The 21640-nt window shown below is 40.3% G+C and overlaps 1 protein-coding gene across 1 annotated transcript in view; it reads right to left on the bottom strand.

Annotated features, from left to right (window-relative positions):
• Positions 1 to 21640, bottom strand: part of FAM91A1 (family with sequence similarity 91, member A1) — a 42413-nt gene that overhangs the window by 8585 nt on the left and 12188 nt on the right. The window contains exons 6-19 of the mRNA XM_006830692.1: positions 21203 to 21316; positions 17321 to 17411; positions 16866 to 16928; positions 15673 to 15779; positions 14441 to 14479; positions 13434 to 13546; positions 12913 to 13028; positions 12058 to 12170; positions 11240 to 11326; positions 9663 to 9795; positions 7919 to 8067; positions 5680 to 5814; positions 5450 to 5563; positions 2262 to 2334 (exon numbers count right to left, since the gene is read on the bottom strand). Coding sequence (XP_006830755.1) covers positions 2262 to 2334; positions 5450 to 5563; positions 5680 to 5814; positions 7919 to 8067; positions 9663 to 9795; positions 11240 to 11326; positions 12058 to 12170; positions 12913 to 13028; positions 13434 to 13546; positions 14441 to 14479; positions 15673 to 15779; positions 16866 to 16928; positions 17321 to 17411; positions 21203 to 21316 — 1447 coding nt within the window. The remainder of the gene's footprint in view (positions 1 to 2261; positions 2335 to 5449; positions 5564 to 5679; positions 5815 to 7918; positions 8068 to 9662; positions 9796 to 11239; positions 11327 to 12057; positions 12171 to 12912; positions 13029 to 13433; positions 13547 to 14440; positions 14480 to 15672; positions 15780 to 16865; positions 16929 to 17320; positions 17412 to 21202; positions 21317 to 21640) is intronic.

Below are 21640 nucleotides of genomic sequence, written 5' to 3'. Positions count from 1 at the left end.
CTTCTTTCTTGTCTTCTTAATGACTTTTTGCTTTCTTCCTGTATGATGTTCTTGATGTCATCCCACAACTCTTCTGGTCTTCAATCTTTAGGATTTAATGTATCAAATCTGTTCTTCAGATGATCTCTAAATTCAGGGGGGATATACTCAAGGTCATATTTTGGCTCTTGTGGACTCGTTTTCATTTTCTTCAGCTTCAGTTTGAATTTGCATATGAGTAATTGATGGTCTGTTCCACAATCTGCCCCTGGTCTTGTTTTGACTGATGATATGGAGCTTTTCCGTCCTCTCTTTCCACAGATGTAGTCAATTTGATTTCTGTGTATTCCATCTGGTGAGGTCCAGGTGTATAATCATCTCTTATGCTGTCTAAAGAAGGTATTCTAAATGAATAAATCATTCATTTTGCAGAATTCTATCATGAAGAAAAATGTGGCATCAGGATTAGAGGAAAACTCATTAACAACCTGCTATATGCAGATGATACAACCTTGCTTGCTGAAAAGAGGACATAAAACATTTACTGATGATCAAAGAGCACAGCCTTCGGTATGGATTACATCTCAATGTCAAGAAAACAAAAATCCTCACCATTAGACCAATAAACAACATTCTTATCAACGGAGAAAGACTGAAGTTGTCAAGAACTTCATTCTTCTTGGATCAACTATCAATACTCATGGAAGCAGCAGTCAAGAAATCAAACGATGTATTGCATTAAGCAAATCTATTGCACAAGACCTTTTTAAAGTGTTGAAGAGCAAAGACGTCAGTTTGAGGACTAAGGTATGCCTGACCCAAGCCATGATATTTTCAGTAACCTCATATGAATGCAAAAGCTGGACAGTGAATAAGGAAGACTGTAGAAGAATTGATACTTTTGAGTTATGGTGTTGGAGGAGAATACTGAAAGTGCCATGGGCTGCCAAAAGAACCAACAGATCTGTGTTGGAAAAAATGCAGCCAGAGTGCTCCTTGGAGGCCAAGATGGCCAAATTTCCTATCTCATACTTCGGACGTATTGTCAGAAAGAACTAGTTGCTGGAGAAGGCTATCATGTTTGGTAAGGTGGAAGGTCTGAGAAAAAGAGGAAGTACCCCCCCCCACCCCCACCCCCAGCAAGATGGATTGGCAAAGAAGTAGCATAAATGGGCTCAAGCGTAGCAACAATTGTGAGGTTGGCCAGGACGGGGCAGTATTTCATTCTGTTGCTGAGTCAGTACCAATTCGATGGCACCTAACAACAAAAACAACGTGGATTTATTCATCTTTAAAATGGCAAGTTGAGCTTTACTTTGGATACTGTCACTGACTGAACTGTGTCCATTAAAAAGTATGTGTCAGCTTGACTGGCCAGGATTCTCGGTGGTTTGGAAGTTAAGTCATGATGTAATTCTCCCATGATATGATCTGATGTGATCAGCCTACCAGCAGCTAAAAAGGAGCTGCGATGGAATACTACAACACCTTTAACTCAGGTCACAGCCCTGATGCCATGGAAGGGGAGTTCCCCCGGGGCGTGGTCTTGATCCCCTTTTGTCTCACAGGATGTAAGAGGAAGGAGATATGAGTAGAGGAGGGACCTCAGTACCACCAAGAAAGAAGAGCTGGAAACCTCCTAGACTCAAGAAAATTGCTGCCCAGACACAATGAGGTCTCCAAAGGGTTCCAGGCCCACAGATGTTGAACCTAGGTTCCCCCAAAAGCTGCACCCTGCCTTCAGTCTTCCCGCCTCCTAACCTGTCAGAGACTCTATGTGTTTCTTACAGCCATCCATTTAGGGTGTCTCTAGTACAGCATTGTTAGATAACTGACACAGATACAGGTAGGCTTCCATTATCTTTTCATTCCACTTTTCCAGTACGTTTCTGAAGTTCCCTAGTATTTTTTTAAAGACCCATCCCCCACCAAAATACAGTATGTGATGGATGGGGAAAAAAACAACTTTCTGAGCATAAAATCTTTCCTGTGGATTATCTTTCTTGAACTGCCACACAATTTAAAAAATAAACAAGTTAAGCATACAGAAAATCAAGGCAGATTATCTACTTATCCTCTTAACCTCCAAAACAGATTTGTATTTAACCCTAAGTCCCAAGTAGTTCTTCTCATTCTATCCATTTCTGCAGAAAATTTTTGCCAATACGCTTTAAAAGCAGGAGATTTTTAGGAGTCACTTCCTGCTGTTCTCCAGCAAACTGCTATCACAACTGATACTAAGTTAAATGGATACAGTTTTGATAGAATTCAAAGTAAGGTACCTCCTTGTAGTTCTGCTTCATCAAATGGAAAGGGTATGTGGATAGTTTCTCCCATCCCATGCAAACCGTGGCCCTAAACAAACAAAGTTGAAAGGCACTAAGAAAACCTTGTATTTCTAATAATTTTTTATATCCAAAATATAACTAAGATAGTACACTTGATAATCTGCCAAAATGAAGTGCCATCGCGTTGCTTCCAACTCATAGTAATCCTGTGTGTCAGATTTCAGAGGAGCCACTGGTGGGTTTGAACTGCCAACCTTGTAATTCTGACATTGAGGTCCAGCGCTTAGCCACAGCACCACACCAGGACTCCACCACATTAATAGCTATCAAAATGCTTTCAACAATTTTCTATTTTTCTACAACAAGCAAAGAGACCTTTTGAGTACAAGGGTCAGTCAGAAAGTATTTCTACTAGGCCTTCGGTCCCCACACGCACAGGTTTATTCCAAACAAAACGTGTTTAAACAGGTCTCTGCAAATAGTGGCTACAGACAAATCCTCTCAGTAATGCACTTTTCATAGTCTCATTAGGGGGCCTTCAAAAACATTCCAATCAAAACAGTGGCCTCCAGCCTATACCCTCTACTCCAGCCTCCAGCTATTTTCAGCCGTCCCGCACCAACCACCTCACACTCCCTCAGAAGGCTCAAGGGAGGTCACCTTGCAGCTTCTAGCTTCTGGTAGCTCATCCTTTTTGTTCCATAGTCTAAATGGTAGCTGCTTTTTGCATTACTGGTATCTTGGGTTATCCAAAAAGTTCCAGGATGCTCTTATAGATTTCCACTGTTTATATAATCATTTCCCTTTCTTTGAAATACCTATCATGATTTTTGTTTTCCTAACTGGACTGTGACTGTACATATATTATTATTTTAACTTAACCTTGTATGGACATATTTATTTTGGAGTCCACAAGGTTGGCGGTTCAAACTCATCAGAAACCCTACACAGGGTTGCTATAAGGCAGAACCGACTTAACAACATATTTAATTATATGTGACCATTTTCTAAAACTTCTGGAAGAGGCTTTCAACAGAAACATATCAATATGACCAAATTTCAGTATCCTAAAATACATATAAAAGTAGAAGAAGGAATGTTAAAATTTTTAAGCTGAGAAAAACTATTCATCTTTCTACTGCTTCCTTGTCTCTTACTGGATGGGGAGAGGAGCGCTTTCCAAGAGTATGTTTATGTTAAGTAAATGTTATATTTTCAAAGCAAAAAAAAAAAAAACAACAAATTACAGCGGCTTCTGATGACATCTACTAGGCCAGTTACATTCAAGGCAGAGAGGTAAGCTCAGAAGGTAATAGCGATGTCTTCTGGGACATCACAGGGTGATCTGGATTGATACCAGACAGCCTCGGGAGATCTCAGGAAGAAGTTTTTAGAACACTGAAAACTGCAGAACTGAGAAAGGGCAGGAGTTGCACCTAGGAAATTTTTTTCCATCAAGACAATGTACCTGCTAGAGGGGCTGTCCTATGGGAATCTCACTGGGAACCCTTACCCCATCCACCCTTCTTGTCCTGATCTTCCCCTGACAGACTTCCTTTGTTCCTAAAACTCAAAGAACATTTAAAAGGAAATTAATCTGACTTCCTCAAGGATGCAAAAACTACTGTTTTGATATGGTTAAATCAAAGAATGCAGAATTCTTTGGGAAAAGACTAGAAAGATGGAAACACAGTCTTCAGAAGTGTACAGACAGACCTAGATGGAGGCTAAGTCAAGAAGCAATAGCTTCACGTTCTGATATTTTTAATACGGTTTCTATGAAGTTGTAGCTCCTGTAGCATAGTGGTTACGAGTCAGGCTGCTAATCTTACAGTCAGCAGTTAGAAACTACCAGCAGTTCTGTGGGAGAAAGAGGAAGCTTTCTGCTCCCGCAAAGATTTACAGCCTCGGAAACTCTAGGCAGGGTCGCTATGAGTCAGAACTGACTCCATGGCATATAACCATGATGTAGTAGCAATACTTTTTGACTGATAAGCATATAATAACAAACCGACTGTTTCTCACAGTCGGTTATGGGCTAATGAAAAAACGGGGAGGTAATTGAGCAGGTAAATCACCAGTTAGCCAAGTGATGCTGATGTGGCTATGTACCTGCTCAAGGGTCAGCTGTGGTTCTAAAAAGGAAAGGTGGTGGAGTGATCCCCAAAACCACATGGCATCTAAAAACCAGCACTGAAGAGGCATACACACAAAGTTATTTGCTCTAACATTTCAATTACAAATAATGGGAAACAATAAAATGCCCATCAATGGATTGGTTACATAAATTATACTATATAATCTTATACTGCAGCTGCAAAAACACTCACAGTATTTCTTACAAGCATTTTTTCCTTTGAATTCTTATTTCCACTTCCCTGATTGGAAGGCCCCCACACCTCTTATCTGCACCAATACACAGCACCTTGCTGTAGGTCTTCTACCTGCACTCCCAACCATCCTCAGCAGTGCCCAAACTGACCTTCCAAAAACAATTGCCAGGCTAACTTGCCTAGCACCCGGGGGTTAAAAATCTAAGCACGGGAGCAGGGCGTACCAGGCCCACCACATTCCAGGGTCTGCTTCCTTCTCTAAACCATCTCTGGCCATGACAGACTAGTGTTCTTTCAAAGGTTTAAAATAGATTTTCTCATTCTATCAGTTCTTTGCAAAAAAAGGCAAATTCTAACAAACTATCTTTTGTCAATACTCTTTAACAGCAGAATGGTAAGCCCCTAAAACTTCTAAGAAATGTTCAGAACAGGCAATTCTCGAGAAGCACAAAATGGGTTAGCAGTTGCTTAGGGCTCGGGAAGAGGAGAGTGAGTTTCTTTTTGAGGTGGAGAAAATGTTTCAAAATTGGTGGTGTGAAGGTTGCACTTATCTGTGGATATACTAACCAGTGATTTGTACATGTCAAAAGAGTAAATTACATGGAATGTTAATTATATCTCAATAAAACGGCTTTTGTTTTTTTAAATGGTCACATAGCTAGTAAAAGGTGAGGCTGGAATTCAAACCTGGTTCTAACTTTAAAGTCCATGTTGTTTCTATCATCCCTCATGCTAGACAAAGGGCCAGCACTAAAACCTAAATCTTGATTCCTTTATAATTTTGAAATTACTAAACATATTATAACCTAAAAAATACAATCCAGTTTACTTAAAATAAGGAAACAGTACCTGAATTAAAACTGCAGAATGTGTTAAAGCATCATTCAGCATCGTGAGCACGTTAGAAGTAGGAACCACTCCAGGATCATGACCCCAAGAAGTTATTAGTAATCGATCATAACCCTATGGGAAAGAAATGAAACATAAATGGCAATCAGAAATAAGAAAACCATCTATAATACTGTTCACCAATTTTTACTTTCCTCAAAAGTTAAAAAAAAAAAACACCCACAATATACCTGGAATATATCTGGCAGTTTTCGAAGCCTTGTACCTTTGGACAATAAGAGAGATGGTGGTCCTTGCCCGGTGATATGGTAAATGTACAGTTTAAACCACACAGAACTGACTTCTGGGATAGCTGGTCCAATATGCTATAATCAAAAAACAACAGGTAAGATAAAGTAGTAATACTCACCTAAAGCAGTCAAGTGGCCAGACTTAGTTTTATAAAAATAGCCTCATATCAGTGGTAATTTCTATGATATTTATAAAAATAAGTTTTAAGTGCTTTATTCAAATAATAAGAATTTTACACTAGAATGAAGAAAGCATGTTGATCACTGCCCTTAGGAGCAGACTCTGGAGCTGACTGCGTAGGTGTGCATCTTGCCTACACTGCTTCAGCCTAAGAAGATACCTTAACCTCCCAGTACCTCACTTTGCTCATCTGTAAAATGGTCACACAGTATCTTCTGCTTAAGGACATCCATTGCAAAGTCATGTAAGATCTGTATCAAAGTGTTGGCTATTATCATCATTCATTATATATAATTTTTCACAAAAGGAGCCTCCTACCCATCCATCAATTCCTTGCTTGCTAAAAGTGAAAAGGACTTAAAACATTTACTGATGAAGATCAAAGAGCACAGCCTTCGGTATGAATTGCATCTCAATGTCAAAACAAAAATCCTCACCACTGAACCAATAAACAACATTCTTATCAACAAAGAAAAGAATGAAGTTGTCAAGGACTTCATTCTTCTTGGATCACCTATCAACACTCACGGAAGCAGCAATCAAGAAATCAAACAGCATATTGCATTAGGCCAATCTGCTGCACAAGACCTTTTTAAAGTGTTGAGGAGCAAAGATGTCAGCTTGAGAACTAAGGTGTGCCTGACCCAAGCCATGACATTTTCAATAACCTCATATGCATGCGAAAGCTGGACAGTGAATAAGGAAGATTGTAGAAGAACTGATGCTTTTGAGTTATGGTGTTGGAGGAGAATATTGAAAGTGCCATGGGCTACCAAAAGAACCAATAGATCCATTTTGGAAGAAGTACAGCCAGAGTGCTCCTTGGAGGCCAAGATGGCCAAACTTTGTCTCTCATACTTCGGATATATTGTCAGGAGGGACCAGTCACTACAGAAGGATATCATGTTTAGTAAGGTGGAGGGTCAGAGAAAAAGAGGAAGACCCCTAACGAGATGGACTGGACAAGTGGCAGCATCGATGGACTCAAGAGTGGCAACAGTAGTGAGGTTAGCCCAGGATTGGGCAGTGTTTCGTTCTGCTGTGCATAAGGTCACGATGAGTCAGTACTGACTCGATGGTACCTAACAACAACAATAACCCATCTATCCATCGATCTTATACCATATAGAGTTAACGGACTCCATGGTATCCAGATATTGTGTTAAAGAATAGAAGGAAGGTAGGAGAGAAGAGGTGAAGATAAAAAAAATATTTACAAAAAAGAAAAAAGATTGCCAAGTGCAAATCTACAAACACTCTTGTTGAATGGAGAGGGCAGAAAGTGAGTTGGGAATGGCTGCCCATTGAGGTGGCTGGTACTGCGCAGGAAACAAAGCTGCCCATTGCTATAGCATCCCCTCCTACGCCTATGTACTTCTACAAACCAGGTAGCGTGTGGCATTGAATTAGAGCAACATAATGCTCGCTCTAAAAATGGTACAAGGCCCAAGTTTCTTGCTACATGTCACATTTAATGCAACTAAATACCTGCTATAGCCAACTAATACATTTTTGAGCAGTAGAAAACCAGGAGCAATTTTCACACATAAATTCTAGTTAGTTAATCAGAATTCTAGCTCTCAAGCATAGTCATTTCTTTGTAGCTTGTTTGGCATCACTGTCAAGTCTCATTTCTAAAACAACTTTCCTAATTAAACTGATTTCATCCTGCAAGACAATCTAATCTACGCAACTTCCTAGAGCATCTAACATTCTCCTTAAAAACACTGCATCTCTGAGTAAAATTTTAATCAAATGAGTCACAAATCACTAGATGCTACATTAAAACAAACAAAAAAGCCAATTATATCCCCCAAACTGAATAATAACCACATCTTACAACCATACAAAATGCAAAATTGCTTTCTGACTTGGTCCTTTCAGAATTTGGTACCTACAAATAAAGAATTCATGAAATAAGACTGTTAGACCACTTCCTCAGTCACGGAAAGAGAGACTGAAAGTGCAGCCTGACTGGCCTCCCACCTGGGTCCATACCTGAGGGGTGCAGCTGCTGATGGGCCGGATTTCATTGGTGAGAGGTGCCATAGAGACAAGTAGAGTGTAATTTTTGTTCAGAACCCTGCTGCAAGTCGCAGGGTCCAAACCAAGCAGGCTTTCACAGCGTAGGAGATCCAGAGGGAAACCTGCAGTACCACCAAGCACACACACAGAATGAAAAGACTGAGCAAGTGAACCCAAACGTGCCCAAGTCACAATACTGACAGCTGCTTTGAGATTTCAAATTCTTATAAAAATGCTCTTGTTGATGTGAGCTGCCAAGTTAACCCGATTCAATGCGACCCTGTATGAGGTTTCTGAGAGCAGCTGATGGACTTAGCTTTCCGGTCAGCAGTCCAGTACTTATCCTACAGTGCTACACCAGGGTTCTTTTAAGACATAGGACGATCTATCAAAAAGGGCCCAAGTTCCTCAACAGATCACAAAGGCAGTTGAAGATCTAACAGAGGGTCTCTGTTTTCAGGCTGAGTCTTCAGGCTGCCTTTCACTGTAAAGAGGCAGGAAGGGGCTTGGTGTGGCCAGCTCGATCTCCACTCCGACCACTGCACAACAGTGGCATACTCTCAAAGCCAAAGACACACCAAAAGAGCTGTGTCCTTCTCTCCTCCAATTTCCAATTATCTTTCTAAAAATAACATTCTCGAGTTGCCATTCCAGACCTCAAGATGCACTAAATCAGATTCTGATACCATCACCCCAACTAACAGTTAGGGATCCCTTCCTACCACATGACACACAGCTCATTCATTCAGCTGCTAACCAAAAAGTCAACACTTCAAACTCCCCCAGAGGCTCCATGGGAAAAAGACCTGGAAATCCGCTTAGAGCTCTTACAGGTTTCAGCCTAGGACACCCTATGGACAGCTCTACACCGCCACATGGGCTGGACGGACAGGAGTTGAAATTGACGGCATGTTACAATAACCACCTACCTTACAACTGAAATTAACACTAGGGTGACAATTATATTGTTGATGTTGTTGTTAAGTGCTGTCGAGCGAGTCAGTTCCGACTCATAATGATCCTGTGTAGGGTTTCCAAGGATGGCTGATTAATCTGAACCACAACCCTGTGGTCCAAACCAACCTTGTGGTCCGGTGCATGATCCCACAGCGCTGCACCAGGCACTTCACAACCACATTAGAATTCATTCATCAATACATTAAAACTGCTACTACTGCTTTCTTTTATCCTTTAAAAGGAAGTATCTTTTCTCCTTTGTATTTTTTTAAATGAAGGATTTTAGTAAACATTACAGTATAATCTGAGTATTTTTTATATAACTGTAATTATATTATTTTTTCACCCACTCAGAACCTATGTCTGTTCTCAATGTCATCCAGCTATCTAAGAAAATTAACATTCCAACCCTTTGTTTGGGTGCTGTTGTTGTTGTATGCCGTCAAGTTGGTTCCGACCCATAGTGACCCTGTATAGGGTTTCAGAGGAGGGGCTGATGGGTTTGAAGCACCGAACTTGAGGTTCAAACTGACCTTGCAGTCTAGACAGATTTAAATAGTACAAATGTTGAGTGGTACACGATGCAAAGAAATATCACCAAACAAACCTCTCGTTACAAATGTAATACACTGGCTACACAAAATGTTACTAGGGAAGTGATGATGAAATAAGGTGAACACAACCCACTGAGCTGTAAGAAGACGTTTCATGGTCATGAAATTATGAGTTCTTCAGAATTCAGCCCATGAATCATACCTACCGTAATGGGGTTGGTCCGGCTGTGCAGTTTGTGCAACTAGATCCTTATTATGACGCAAAAACAGTATTGTGTTTCTCAAAGTAAGTGCATGGTCAAAGTATCTCTGTGCTTCTCCTTCACCAGTACTCTGGACCTAAACCAGAAGAAAATAAATTATGCCACAAAGATCATTCTCATGCCATCCACTCTGATGTATATAACTAGACAACACAGAGATATCAACACATTACAAATCAATCCATCAAAATCCTGCCCAGGGAATACAGAAGCAATCACTAGCCTCCGTTTTGGATGAGTTTCCCATTCTGCTATACTTAGGGAGATGGCAGAAATGACTCCAAGTAAAAGCAAGCATTTTAGCAACTGAATAATACTAACTTATGCCAGTCATCTACTACCAATTCTCCTATGCATATAAGACATGCCCCACATAGGATTTAAAGAGACAAGATCCATATTCTGCTCCATTCAGAAATGCCACCCTCCAATCTATGACCACTATTTCTAAACACCCAGACCAGCCTTGTGGGTCACACTCCATGACTTATACTAGAGTCAAAATAATCATCCTGTGGTAGTGTCATTTCTTACACTTGATAAAAATCACGAAGAAAAGAAAATTAACAATCAGAAAGCCAGAACTTAAAATGTGCTAAAATATAGTAAAAAGTTCACTGGCAAAAGATGATGTACAACAATAAACAGACTAATTCAATAATAGGCATTTCAAATGAATTTTCACACTAATAAAAATGAAAATTCAATGAGGAAACAGTAAGAAATTATATAGTCTTTGTTTTTTGAAAACATAAAGGAATTACAGAATCTTCATGAATTCTCTGATCAGTATGTGACCATATAAAAGTTATCAATAAAACACAAAAGACAGTAAAATCATTACTCAGGGAACAGGTCAGGTGCACAAACTGCTTAAATGCAAGGAGGACGAGACTGGCAGCAGCAGAACATCAAAGGAATGACACACCAGTCATGACAATGACAGTGTAAGGCTAAGGGAAAACTAGTGCTGTGCTCACTGGGAAAAGGGTGGCAAAGAGCAAATACGGAGAGGTCTTCAAGATGCTAAAAAGGGCAGTAGGAGTGGACATAAATAATTAAATGCCGTTGAGTCAGTTCTGACTCACTGCGACCCAGTGTAGGGTTTCTAAGGAGCAGCTGGTGGGTTTGAACCACAGACTTTGTAATTGAGTACATCCTCTAATGCCACACCAGGACACCAGATTTAATATATATGAACGAAAATATTATATAAAACTGATTAAGAGATGATCTTAGAGAGTCATAACAGATAAAGATAAAAGGCTACTTCAGAAAAATTTGGTTTTTAAAAGTTAGACTACAATTTCTCCATAATTATATTATTTAATCATTTCTTCATAATTACCATTACATAAGGTAGACATATCACTTAAACCTACAAATTTAATTCATCTCCTCAATATGTTTAAGTCTAAACATTACCACTATATTAAAGAAATGAGTAAAAATATGCCCGAAATCATTACAATCCAAAGAAAGGCCTAACAACAGACCGGAAGCATGCATCTCGACTTAACCTTTTCTAGTTCTATCAGAAAGCTGTCCAGAGACTCATCTGACAGCTTGCCAACTTCAAACATTGTGACTGCATGACTCTTCAAGTTCTGTAATAAAGAAAACACACACAAAATAAAAAAGCAAAAGTTACCATCCAAAAACAAGCCTGCCATTAAAGTTCCAGTTTTCCCTTTTTATATTAAGAATATCATCTTGCATTTAAATGACATTGTCCAACATATTTAGACTTAAGGGTGGGTGAGATAAGGGACCTATCCTGCAAATTACAAAAGCAGCCCTCACTGAAAAGTTACTATGCACTAAGGTACAGAATGCGGAGCTTTGGTGGTACCGTGGTTACACACTCGGCTGCAAATCAAAAGGCCAATGGTTCTTCCAGGAAAAAGATGTGGTGGTCTGCTTCTGAAAGATTTACAGCCTCAAAACCTACGGACTATGGGTTCTATAGGGTCACTGTAAGTTGGAATTTGTCTCAACAGCAACAGGGGTGGAGTTTACGGTAGGAGGAATGTAAACCCAAATCAATTGCATTTTCAGGAAGAAATCTAGTACTTAAAAGACAAAAAAGCAATCAACTATTTTATGTCTAATATCTGGTAGCGTAGTGGTTACGAATCGGGCTGCGAACTGCAAGGTAACCAGTTCGAAACTACCAGCTGCTCCGCGGAAGAAAGATGAGGCGTTCTGCTCCCGTAAAGATTTACAGCTTCGGAAACCCTGTACAGGGTCGCTATGAGTCAGAACCGACTCCACGGCACATAACAACAACAACATTAATTTTAAACATTTTCAGACTTAAGAAAAGAATGTGACTTACTGGTGAAAGATTGCCCATCATTAAAAAGGCAGTAAGAGTTGAATCAAATAAGAATGCAATTCGCTTTGTGTATCCTGCAGACAGACACAAACTGCTTACACTAGCTGTATCAGCTAAAAGAAAAAAAAAATCACATTTTAATATTAAGTAGTCAAAAATTATTTTTTCCTATCACTTAGAATGAGGAAATATTTCATTTCTGCTTTATTTGCTAACAAGATGGTAATTAAATATAAGCAATATTAGAACCACTAGAGGGCCTAGTCCCACCTGTCTGTCCTACAGGCATATAGAAAAAAAATTAATATTCACTTTGTAGTACATGTCTTAAAAATCAGTAATAAACCAAGACTTGGTAATTCAGATGAATGAGATTGCCTTGCCTAACGTCTTCAGGGAACAGAGCCATTCTGGGCACCAATGGGAGACCCTCTGTTCTGTCTTCCTCTTCTCTCCTAACATCAAACCATGGCAGCTCCTTTATGCACCAAGCTGTCATCTCCCTTTGTGCCTTCTCAGATACGTCTTCTCCACAAAAGCTTCTCGAATTGCCTCTTCCTCTCTGCTCCCTAAAAGCACCACAACACCTACCTCTTCAAGTACTATAGGGTTTTGGGTTTTTTTGGTTACACTGCCTTTTCTCTCTAGACCACTCATTCCTAGAAAAAAGGTACCTACCACATTCCTTCCCTCAAAACCTAACAGTGCTCAACACATGGTAAAATACTCAATGTCTACATATTGAATGAATAAAATCTAGAACAAACCTATCAAGCAATTTTCATCCAGAGTGTCTGCATAGACACATAGGCAGCAGCAACAGGTAGACGCTACCTGAAGCAGGTAAGTGCTCACCTGTATCTTCCTGACTGTTTGTATCAGTATCAGTAGCGGACGAAACTTCTTGAAGAGGACTTCGACTCTCCCCACCATCCCAGGAGAGAAGCATCTTTTGTGGATCGAAAGTACTCCTGTTAGTGAAGAATACACTTGCTTTTAAAAAATTACATTAATGATCCTAGAAAAATAGTTATTGGCATCAGTACTTAAATTATGAGCAATCATATAAATCCAGTCTTCCATACATGAACCTGAGCAAGAGCTCAAAGACCCACCACCCACTAACAGTCATGACCCATGGACAGGTTTCAGGGAATTCAAGGGCCCATCAAAATTATATGCAAAATACTCTAGTGACTTGTTCTGGGAAGGGGGTTCATTCTTAGCTTGCACCAGACTCGAAAATGACCCATTACACCCAGAAGAGTAAAAATAACTGATATACAAGGTTCACCTCAACTGACAGGGTAAGTTAAGTTTATGATACTGATTTCCAAAAGGATATGCTAAAATCTCATACTGAATAAGTGAGTTACTTTAATCTGTTTACAGATGGAACATTCCGCCACGATGAATGAAGTTGATCCAAATTTATTACTTGTCCCTTTTTATGGGCAAAGCCCAATCGGCAATACATTGAAACTGCATTCTGAAAGGAATATAAAGGAAATTACTATGTAAAAGGAGACACCCAAGGCTTGTCGTAAAAACACAGTGTCAGAGGCTATGCTTGTGGTGATTCTCAAACATTTACAGCCTCCAAGTACACAAACCCACTTTCAGCACAACTGTTCTTTCCCTAGGTCTCTGAATATGGAAGGAAGGAAGGGAGGCAGTCTCGGGCCCTGTCCTCCCTGAATCTACCCCTAAGCAAAGCAGGAGTTCATGATTCAGCTGGCTTCATTCTGAGACCTGACCAAGTCGCTCCCTGATGCACACGGACGTGTGTGAGTATGAACACAGGGACACTTATCTGCTCTTTTGCATCTCTGCAAGTACCTCCCATGTCAGTCAATGCTTTGGATTCCTGTGATATACAGCTAGCAGGACTCCAAGATGTCAATTCAGCGTTAAGGATGGTAGGAAACATTACTTAGTGTTCTCTCCTGATTACTAAGGCGTCAACCTCACTGAATCAGAATTCGGCGTATAACAGTTACTGAGTGTGGGTCCAAGCAGTAAGACTAGCTGACGTCTGCTATAAGTATCAGTTCTTCACCAGGAACTTAAAGGGGATGAGATCACTAGAATTATGAGAGTCAGAAAGTCCAAGGTCCCCAGCCAAGTATCATCAACAGTAGCAATCTAGAAGCTAAGGAGGCCAAGGGAACCATAGGAAGGATGCCTTGGAAAGTTCAAGAAAAGATGGTCAGCAAAGCCCTAAGTGCAGAGCATTCCACAAGATGATGAAGCTCTACAAATATGGTCTCCAGTCACCTCAGAGAGCTAACAAGACTCAATGCCTGTTTCTCAGTAGCAAAACAGTATAGTAAAATCCATTCAACATTCACATTATAAGGTGAAGAGTACAAAAATTGCATACCTTCACCAGGGATAAGTCTATCTCAAGAACATTTGCAAGCTGGAAAATAAAATTTTTAATTATTTTTAGAGTCTTAGAATTATCAGCATATCATACATCTGTAACAGATAAATTTGTTGTCAATTAACATAATTTAAAATTATAAATAACTGAAAGATTGAGACCATTTTAACGTCAGCACTTTCTCTTTCTATGTTTCAGTAGCGCTGATTCTGGTAGTGACCATATAGCACTGTAGAACAAGCACTCGACCACAAGGTTGCTTTGAATTGCAAGGTCACTTCAAACTCACCAGCTGCTCCTTAGAAACCCTCTAAGGGTCACTATGATTTGGCATCAACTTTACAGCACCTAACAACAATAATTCTTTCAATTAAAACAAGCAAATGCCTAGATAGACCAATATAGTATAGTCTATAGTCACTTTATTACAAAATTATATATAAAGTGATTTTATCAAATTATGTGCAAGACATGGACTGCCAAAAAAACAATCAGATCTGTGTTAGAAGTGCAGCCAGAGTACTTCTTGGAGGCCAGGATGGGCAGACTTCATCAATGGAGAAGGACATCAGTTTGGAAAAGTGGAAGGTCGGAAAAAAGAGGAAGACCCCCAGCAAGATGGATTGGCACAGTGGTGGCAGCAATGGGCTCAGGCGGAGCTACGATCGTGAGGCTGGCCCAGGACCGGTGTTTCGTTCTGTTGTGCAGAGGGTCACTATGAGTCGACACCAACTCTGGGGCACCTAACAGCAACAATGCAGGACATGTAGTGACATTTAAGTATTTACAGGTCTGTGATATACCCATACATTATTGTTGCTGTTAAGTGTAGTCAAGTCGGTTCCAACTTACAGTGACCCTATGGTTTCCAAGGAGTAGCTGGTGAGTTTGAACCACTGACCCTGTGGTTCAAATAACCAGTGCACTATTTCACAGTGCCATACCGGGACTAGGTGTTGAAAATAGTTTATCCATGTCATTACATCGTTTTACCTATACTTTGTTGCTGTGACTTACTGTTGGGTACCCTCTAGTCTATTCCATGTGACAGAGGAGATGTGCCCCATTGCACTGGCTGGGCTGTCATCTTTGTGGGATGATAGCCAGGTCTTTCTCCTTTGGAGCTGCTGGATGGGTTCAAACCACCAACCTTTCAGTTGACACCACAAGGATAACCATCTACTTTACAGTCTTGAGATTAAGGGATTTCATAAGATACCACCACTCACCTCGGCAACATTAGTGTGTTCATCTATTGAAACAAATATCTTATAGAGTAGAGTTTCAAAATAATCGCCCTGCACTCGATTCATTACAAAACCTTCAAGAGGAGGAACTAAAAAACAAAACAAAAATCAAAGACTCTTCTCAGTAACACAATTTTATACAGAATGACAGCTTAACTCAGATATCGACCCAAGAAGAGACATGTCTAGTGTGTGCAGACTGAATCCACTTTTGAATGATTTTATCCACTTCATAGCAGGGTTTCTAGCACCCCTAGAGTTAAGACCATGTACACCAGGCCTGACAAGAGACCACAAATCCTACAAAGAGCTGCTGGTTTCACCAGAGCATGAACTTCACTGAGGCAAAGGAAATGCCAGAGGATGTGGAACTTGGTAGAAGGGTAAAAGAACTGGGGCTGCTTCAGAATGGGAAAGAATGGGAAAGCTACAAACACATGTTTCTGGTGTCTCAGAGGCAGGAGAGGTAAGTGAAAAAATAAAACAAAGGCAAGACAGAGTTGCACGCTCTCATCCGAAAGCCAGGTCCACAGAGAACCCTGGCTCTCCACATCTCTCCCGCTACCACCCCACTCCATACTGAGAAGAGGGAAGTTTTATCTTCGATTTCTATTATTTTGGTAAAAAGTGAAATGAAGGAATTCAAATGAAACCACCTCAAAGTGTGATACTGAAGAAATGTTTTTCTTTGAAAAAAATCCTAAGATCTAAGACATCTAAAAAGATCTGTGTCTCGTTGATGCTTCTTCTCAAACCTTCAATGTCAAGCCCACAACTACAGACTTATAGAGAAGGCACTAATTGTTGTTAAGTGCCACTTAGTCGGTTCTGACCCATAACAACGCTGTATAGGGTTTCCAAGGAGCGCCTGGTGAGCTTGAACTCTCATCCTTGAAGTTCAAACCAACTTTGCAGTCCAGTGCATTAACCCACAGCGCCACACCAGGACTCCAAAGGCACTAATTGTTGCTGTTGTTAAGTGCCGTCGAGTCAGTTCCAGCCCATAGTGACCCTGCATAGGGTTTCCAAGGAGAAACTGGTGAGCTTGAACCACCGACCTTGTAGTTCAAACGACTTTGCAGTCTGATGCATTAGCCCACAGTGCCACACTAACAGAAGAGTGCAAATCCCACAAAGAGCTCAGTCATTCACAAAGTTAACACATACTCACTCACCTGCTATACAACTGTCATCAGATATTGGCACATCCAGATAAATGAATCCTTTGTTATACAAACCTAGAAAAGCAAAAGTATCTTGTGTTAGATGTAATACTCAACAATACTAATTAAAAACATAAATTCTGTAGAAACTCTTAAGAATTGAACGTTACGTGAAGTAGAGACAAAGACAAAACAGAAGAAAAGAATTACATGAAGGTTCTCAAATTTCAGTTACCTACAAATATTCAGAAAAATTTTTTTTCTGACCATGTATTTGTATAAATTTCTAGTGTAAAGGACTAATTATAGTCACACTGGAAAACAGAAACTACGGTCACATTCCAAACAATAATATACCTTAGGAAACAGCATTATCTATATCTAACTGATCAATAATTGCTAATAAATATTGGTGGTTAAAAACCAGGTTTTTATGTTGACAAAGACCATTTCTACTAAGCACTTACTATGTACTACATTGTAATCTAGTGATCCAGAGAGCTGAGGACCTGAATCAATCATCTTATCAATAGCGCATTTCTCAGGTAAAGAGCATAGCTGAAAAAAAGCAAAATATTTTTAGTTAGTGTCTGCCCAAATTAATTTATTTGAGACACATGCACACCACCTATATTTATTTTTAGATCCTTGGTGTGGCACTGCAAGATAAGCACTGGACTGCTAGCCACGAGTTCGGTGGTTCAAACCCACCAGCTGCTCCTTGGAAACCCTATACAGAGTGGCTATGAGTGGGAACAGACTCCACGGCAATTAACAACATGTTCACTGCTGCACTACTCATAATAGCAAACATGGAAACAACAACAGCTAAACAAAGAAGCCAACTATGTACAGACACACTAAGGAATACTGTGCACCATTAAACAGGATCAAAGGATCGGTGAAACATCTCTTAATGTGGATGGGCCTTGAAAGTATCATGCCGAGAGTAGAAAGTTAACGGCAAAAGAACAAATATTGTATGAGTCCATGATAATGAAATGTCAGGAAAGGTTTACACGCAGAAAGAAGCCTCTTTGATGACCACTAGGGCTATGAAAGAAAGGGAGGGAAATTAACTAGATAATTAAAAAACCACCCCACTGCCAAGGAGTCAACTCCTCCTTATACTGCTCCTTTAAGACTAGAAATCTTTATAGGAGTAGAGAGCCCACTCCTTTTCCTATAAAGCTGTTGGCGGGTTTGAGGTTAACAAGCCAATGAATAACCCAGTGCACTACCAATGCTCCTTGTAACTGGACAACAGACACATTAATTTGGGTGAAGGGAAAAACATATCCAATAAAGGGGTTGCTGTTGCTGTTAAGTGCCATGGAATCTGTTTCAACTTATGGCTACCTCCCCTTGCACAAGGTTTCCAAGGAAAGGTGGGTGGGTTTGAACCGCTGACCTTGTGGTTAGGAGTTCAGTGCTTATCCTGCATGCCACACCAGGACTCCAAATAAGGGAGCACAGTATCATTGAGGCAAAGGACAACAGAGAGAGGTGCACAAGGGTTAGAGACAACAAAGGCAAACACTGACACACACAATCCTACAATGTGAGCAATAACCAACAGGAATCTGTAAGTACATACACAGGCAGTCAGGCAAGATGAGCAGGAAAGGGGAAGGTAAAGAGCACTACACCCACTATAATATATAGGTTTGACACACAGTATTTCTACCTACATCCTTGTACGTGTGTACATATATTTATGTATACAGTAGCACTAACAAGAGGCAGAGTTATGAAAACTTCTTACCCATAACCAAATACCTTGGGGAAATGAGTCACTGAGCCTGGGGCTCAGAACCATAGTCCCGGGGGATAGCTAGGCCAACTGGCATAACACAGGCCAGAAAGACAATGGTCTACCATCCTACTTTAGTGAGTAAAGACTCAGGTCTTAAATGTTTTTAAGCAACCATCTAAAATACAGCTACTGGGCTCTCGACTTCTGGATCAAAGAAAAGTGAAGAAAATCAGAGGTGCCAGGAAACAATTAGTCCAGAGGCCTAACGGACCCACACGAGAATCAGCCTCCACTACACTGAGACCAGGAAAACTAGTCCACTACTACTGCTGACTGCTCTGGAAAAAACACAATAAAAGGTCCTGATTAGGGTGTGAGAAAAATGTGGATTAAAGCTTCACAGGTTGGAGAGACTGGAGGAACCCCAGAGACTACCGCCCTTAGGCACCCTGCAAGTCTGGAATTGAACTCAGTGCCATGGCTCAAGTTAAAGTCAAACAGTATGCAGGACTATAAGGTGACCAATAACACCAGGAAGGAATGCACTTCTTAAACCAATCAACCATAGGAAATCCAAACATAGCATCCGCACAGAAGGCAGGAGGAGCTAGAAAACACAGAACAATAAAAACAGGAAACAGGAAGGCAGTGGGAAGAGTGCTGTTACTTGTGGGGATAGCAATCAGTGATCACGGATAAAACAAAATGTGGACGAGTTGTTGAATGGAAAACCAATTGAGTAAATTTTTACTCAAATCACAAAGAGTAAAAAAAAAAAGTGAACTTATTCATAAGCCTCCTCACATGTTTAAACCAATGATTACATGTAATCACATCAATGAACTATATACACTTTTACAAAAGAGTTATCAAGTCAATTCTGACTCATAGCAGTGTTGCACAGAACTGTTGTGGAGGTTTTTTTTGGCTGCAATCTTTATAGAAGCAGATTATGAGGTCTTTCTTACGTGGTACCGACCGGTGGGTACCAACCGCCACCATTAATTAATCAAGGAGCACAAGGGATACAGCACCAAATTACATATTACTGTCATTTACCACTCTAGAATTCAAACAAAAACAAATGACACATTATCATCAAGTAAGGTGCCAACAGAGAAAGATGTTACCAACAGAACTTAGAAACCAAAGTAGACGCAAGTACCAATGTTTGCTAGTAAGTAATAACTGCTTACTGGTTAAATTCCAGTACTATTTTTGGGAAGCGGAATCATGTTCGTTTGCTGATTCTGAATCTCTCAAATGAGAAGTTTATTCAAACTCGACATTATTATTTGCAGTGACAGGAAGTTCACAAACTTATGAAAGTCTCACAACTCAGCTACACTGAAGCAAAATCTTGTTTACTGAGCCTTAATGTGTCCTCTGGAGCAAAACAAAAGGCAAACTGAAAAAAGCCCAGATGCTCACATGCGTCCTCCGACCGCAAGCAGATATGGCCTGGTCTCTAGACATCTCAGCACTTACCCACTACCCTTTTCCTCTAAACCCACAGTCCACCTAAAATGCATAAAGCTTACATGTGGTGTGGCACTGGAGGATAAGCACTCGACTACAACGTCAGCTTGAATCGCAAGGCTGGCGGTTCAAACTCATCATAGAGTTTGAAACCCTATATGGGGCACTACGAGTCAGAACCAGCAGTGGTAATGGGCTTTCCTGTAGCCTGTTAGCAACACCATTTCCCTTGATTATGACACTATCATCCCATCAAAGCAGCTACTTCTTTACACACAGGGCAGGAGCACTGCCTGGGGTTCAAATCCTGGATCTTTATTCATACCATTACCTGAATAGTTAACTTCACCTCTCTGTGCTCACTCTCCTCATGTGTGAAACGGGGATACAAGCAGCATATACCTCTGAGAATGTGCTCAAAACTAGGGCCAGTATTATCGTTTTCCATGAAACGTCTGATTGTTGCAGTTGTTAAGTGACAGCGAGTCAGTTTCTACTTATAAGGTTTCCGAGGAGCGACTGGTAGATTGGAACCACCAACCTTGTGGTTCAAACCAACCTTGCGGTCCAGTGCTTATCCTACTGTGCCACACCACAACTCCAAATGTCTAATACAATACCCTAAGTTACTGTCATATGAACCAAGTCAAATTCCCCTCACTCTAAGACTTATCTTAGAAACACACTGGTATTCCATCCTACTAAGACCACTTCAAGGAGTGCTGGTAGCGTAGACAATTACGGGTTGGACTGCTAGTTACAGGGTCAGCAGTTCGAGTCTACCATTGCTACATGAGAGGAAGATGAGGCTTTCTGCTCCCATAGAGATTTACAGCCTCGGAAACCCTATAGTGTCACTGTTGAGTCAGAACTGACTTTCCAGCACACCACCACCACCACCACCTAGATCAATTTAAATTGTGGAAATCACTGTTACTGTGTTGATTCTGACTCTCAGCAATACAACAGAACTGAGAACTTACAGTTTCAATTTCTTGAAGAAAATCAGTGCTATTTTCTTTAAAGTTACAGAACCATCATTAAAAATAAAAAATTAATTTCAAACACAAAAACATGAATTAAAAGTGTTTAACATTAAAAAAGCTATCTCTACCTTGATGTCATCTTCTGTGATATAACTAGACTGCACCACCCACCAGGCCTCAATGGCAATTTCCACAGGCTTCACTGGTAGAAGATCACGGGCAGTTTTCCTTCTGAAGAATTTCTGCAATGGTACAAACCACGGGAGAGAACATCACGTTCTATTCCCTCACCCAATAAACCCAATAAGAATGTTTCTCCCAACAGAATAAAGTATCTTTTCTAAATTCTCATGTTTCAAATTTTTTAATGTTGTATAGTTATACTGAATGGAGAAATTCATTAATTCCTAATTTCAAAACACTAATCGCTAATCTAGAAATGAAAATAAAACCATGGGGGTGAAAAATGCATTTGGAAACTATACTTTCTGCACTTATTTACCATTCAAGTGAAACCTGGGACTGGAAAGAGGACGTAACAGAAAACAGACCAGCAGAGTAAAATG

This window comes from Chrysochloris asiatica, unplaced genomic scaffold (assembly GCF_000296735.1).
Source record: "Chrysochloris asiatica unplaced genomic scaffold, ChrAsi1.0 scaffold00001, whole genome shotgun sequence".
Lineage (NCBI taxonomy): Eukaryota > Metazoa > Chordata > Mammalia > Afrosoricida > Chrysochloridae > Chrysochloris > Chrysochloris asiatica.
The sequence above is the reverse complement of the archived record's forward strand: the minus strand, read 5'-3'. Positions and strand labels throughout refer to the sequence as shown.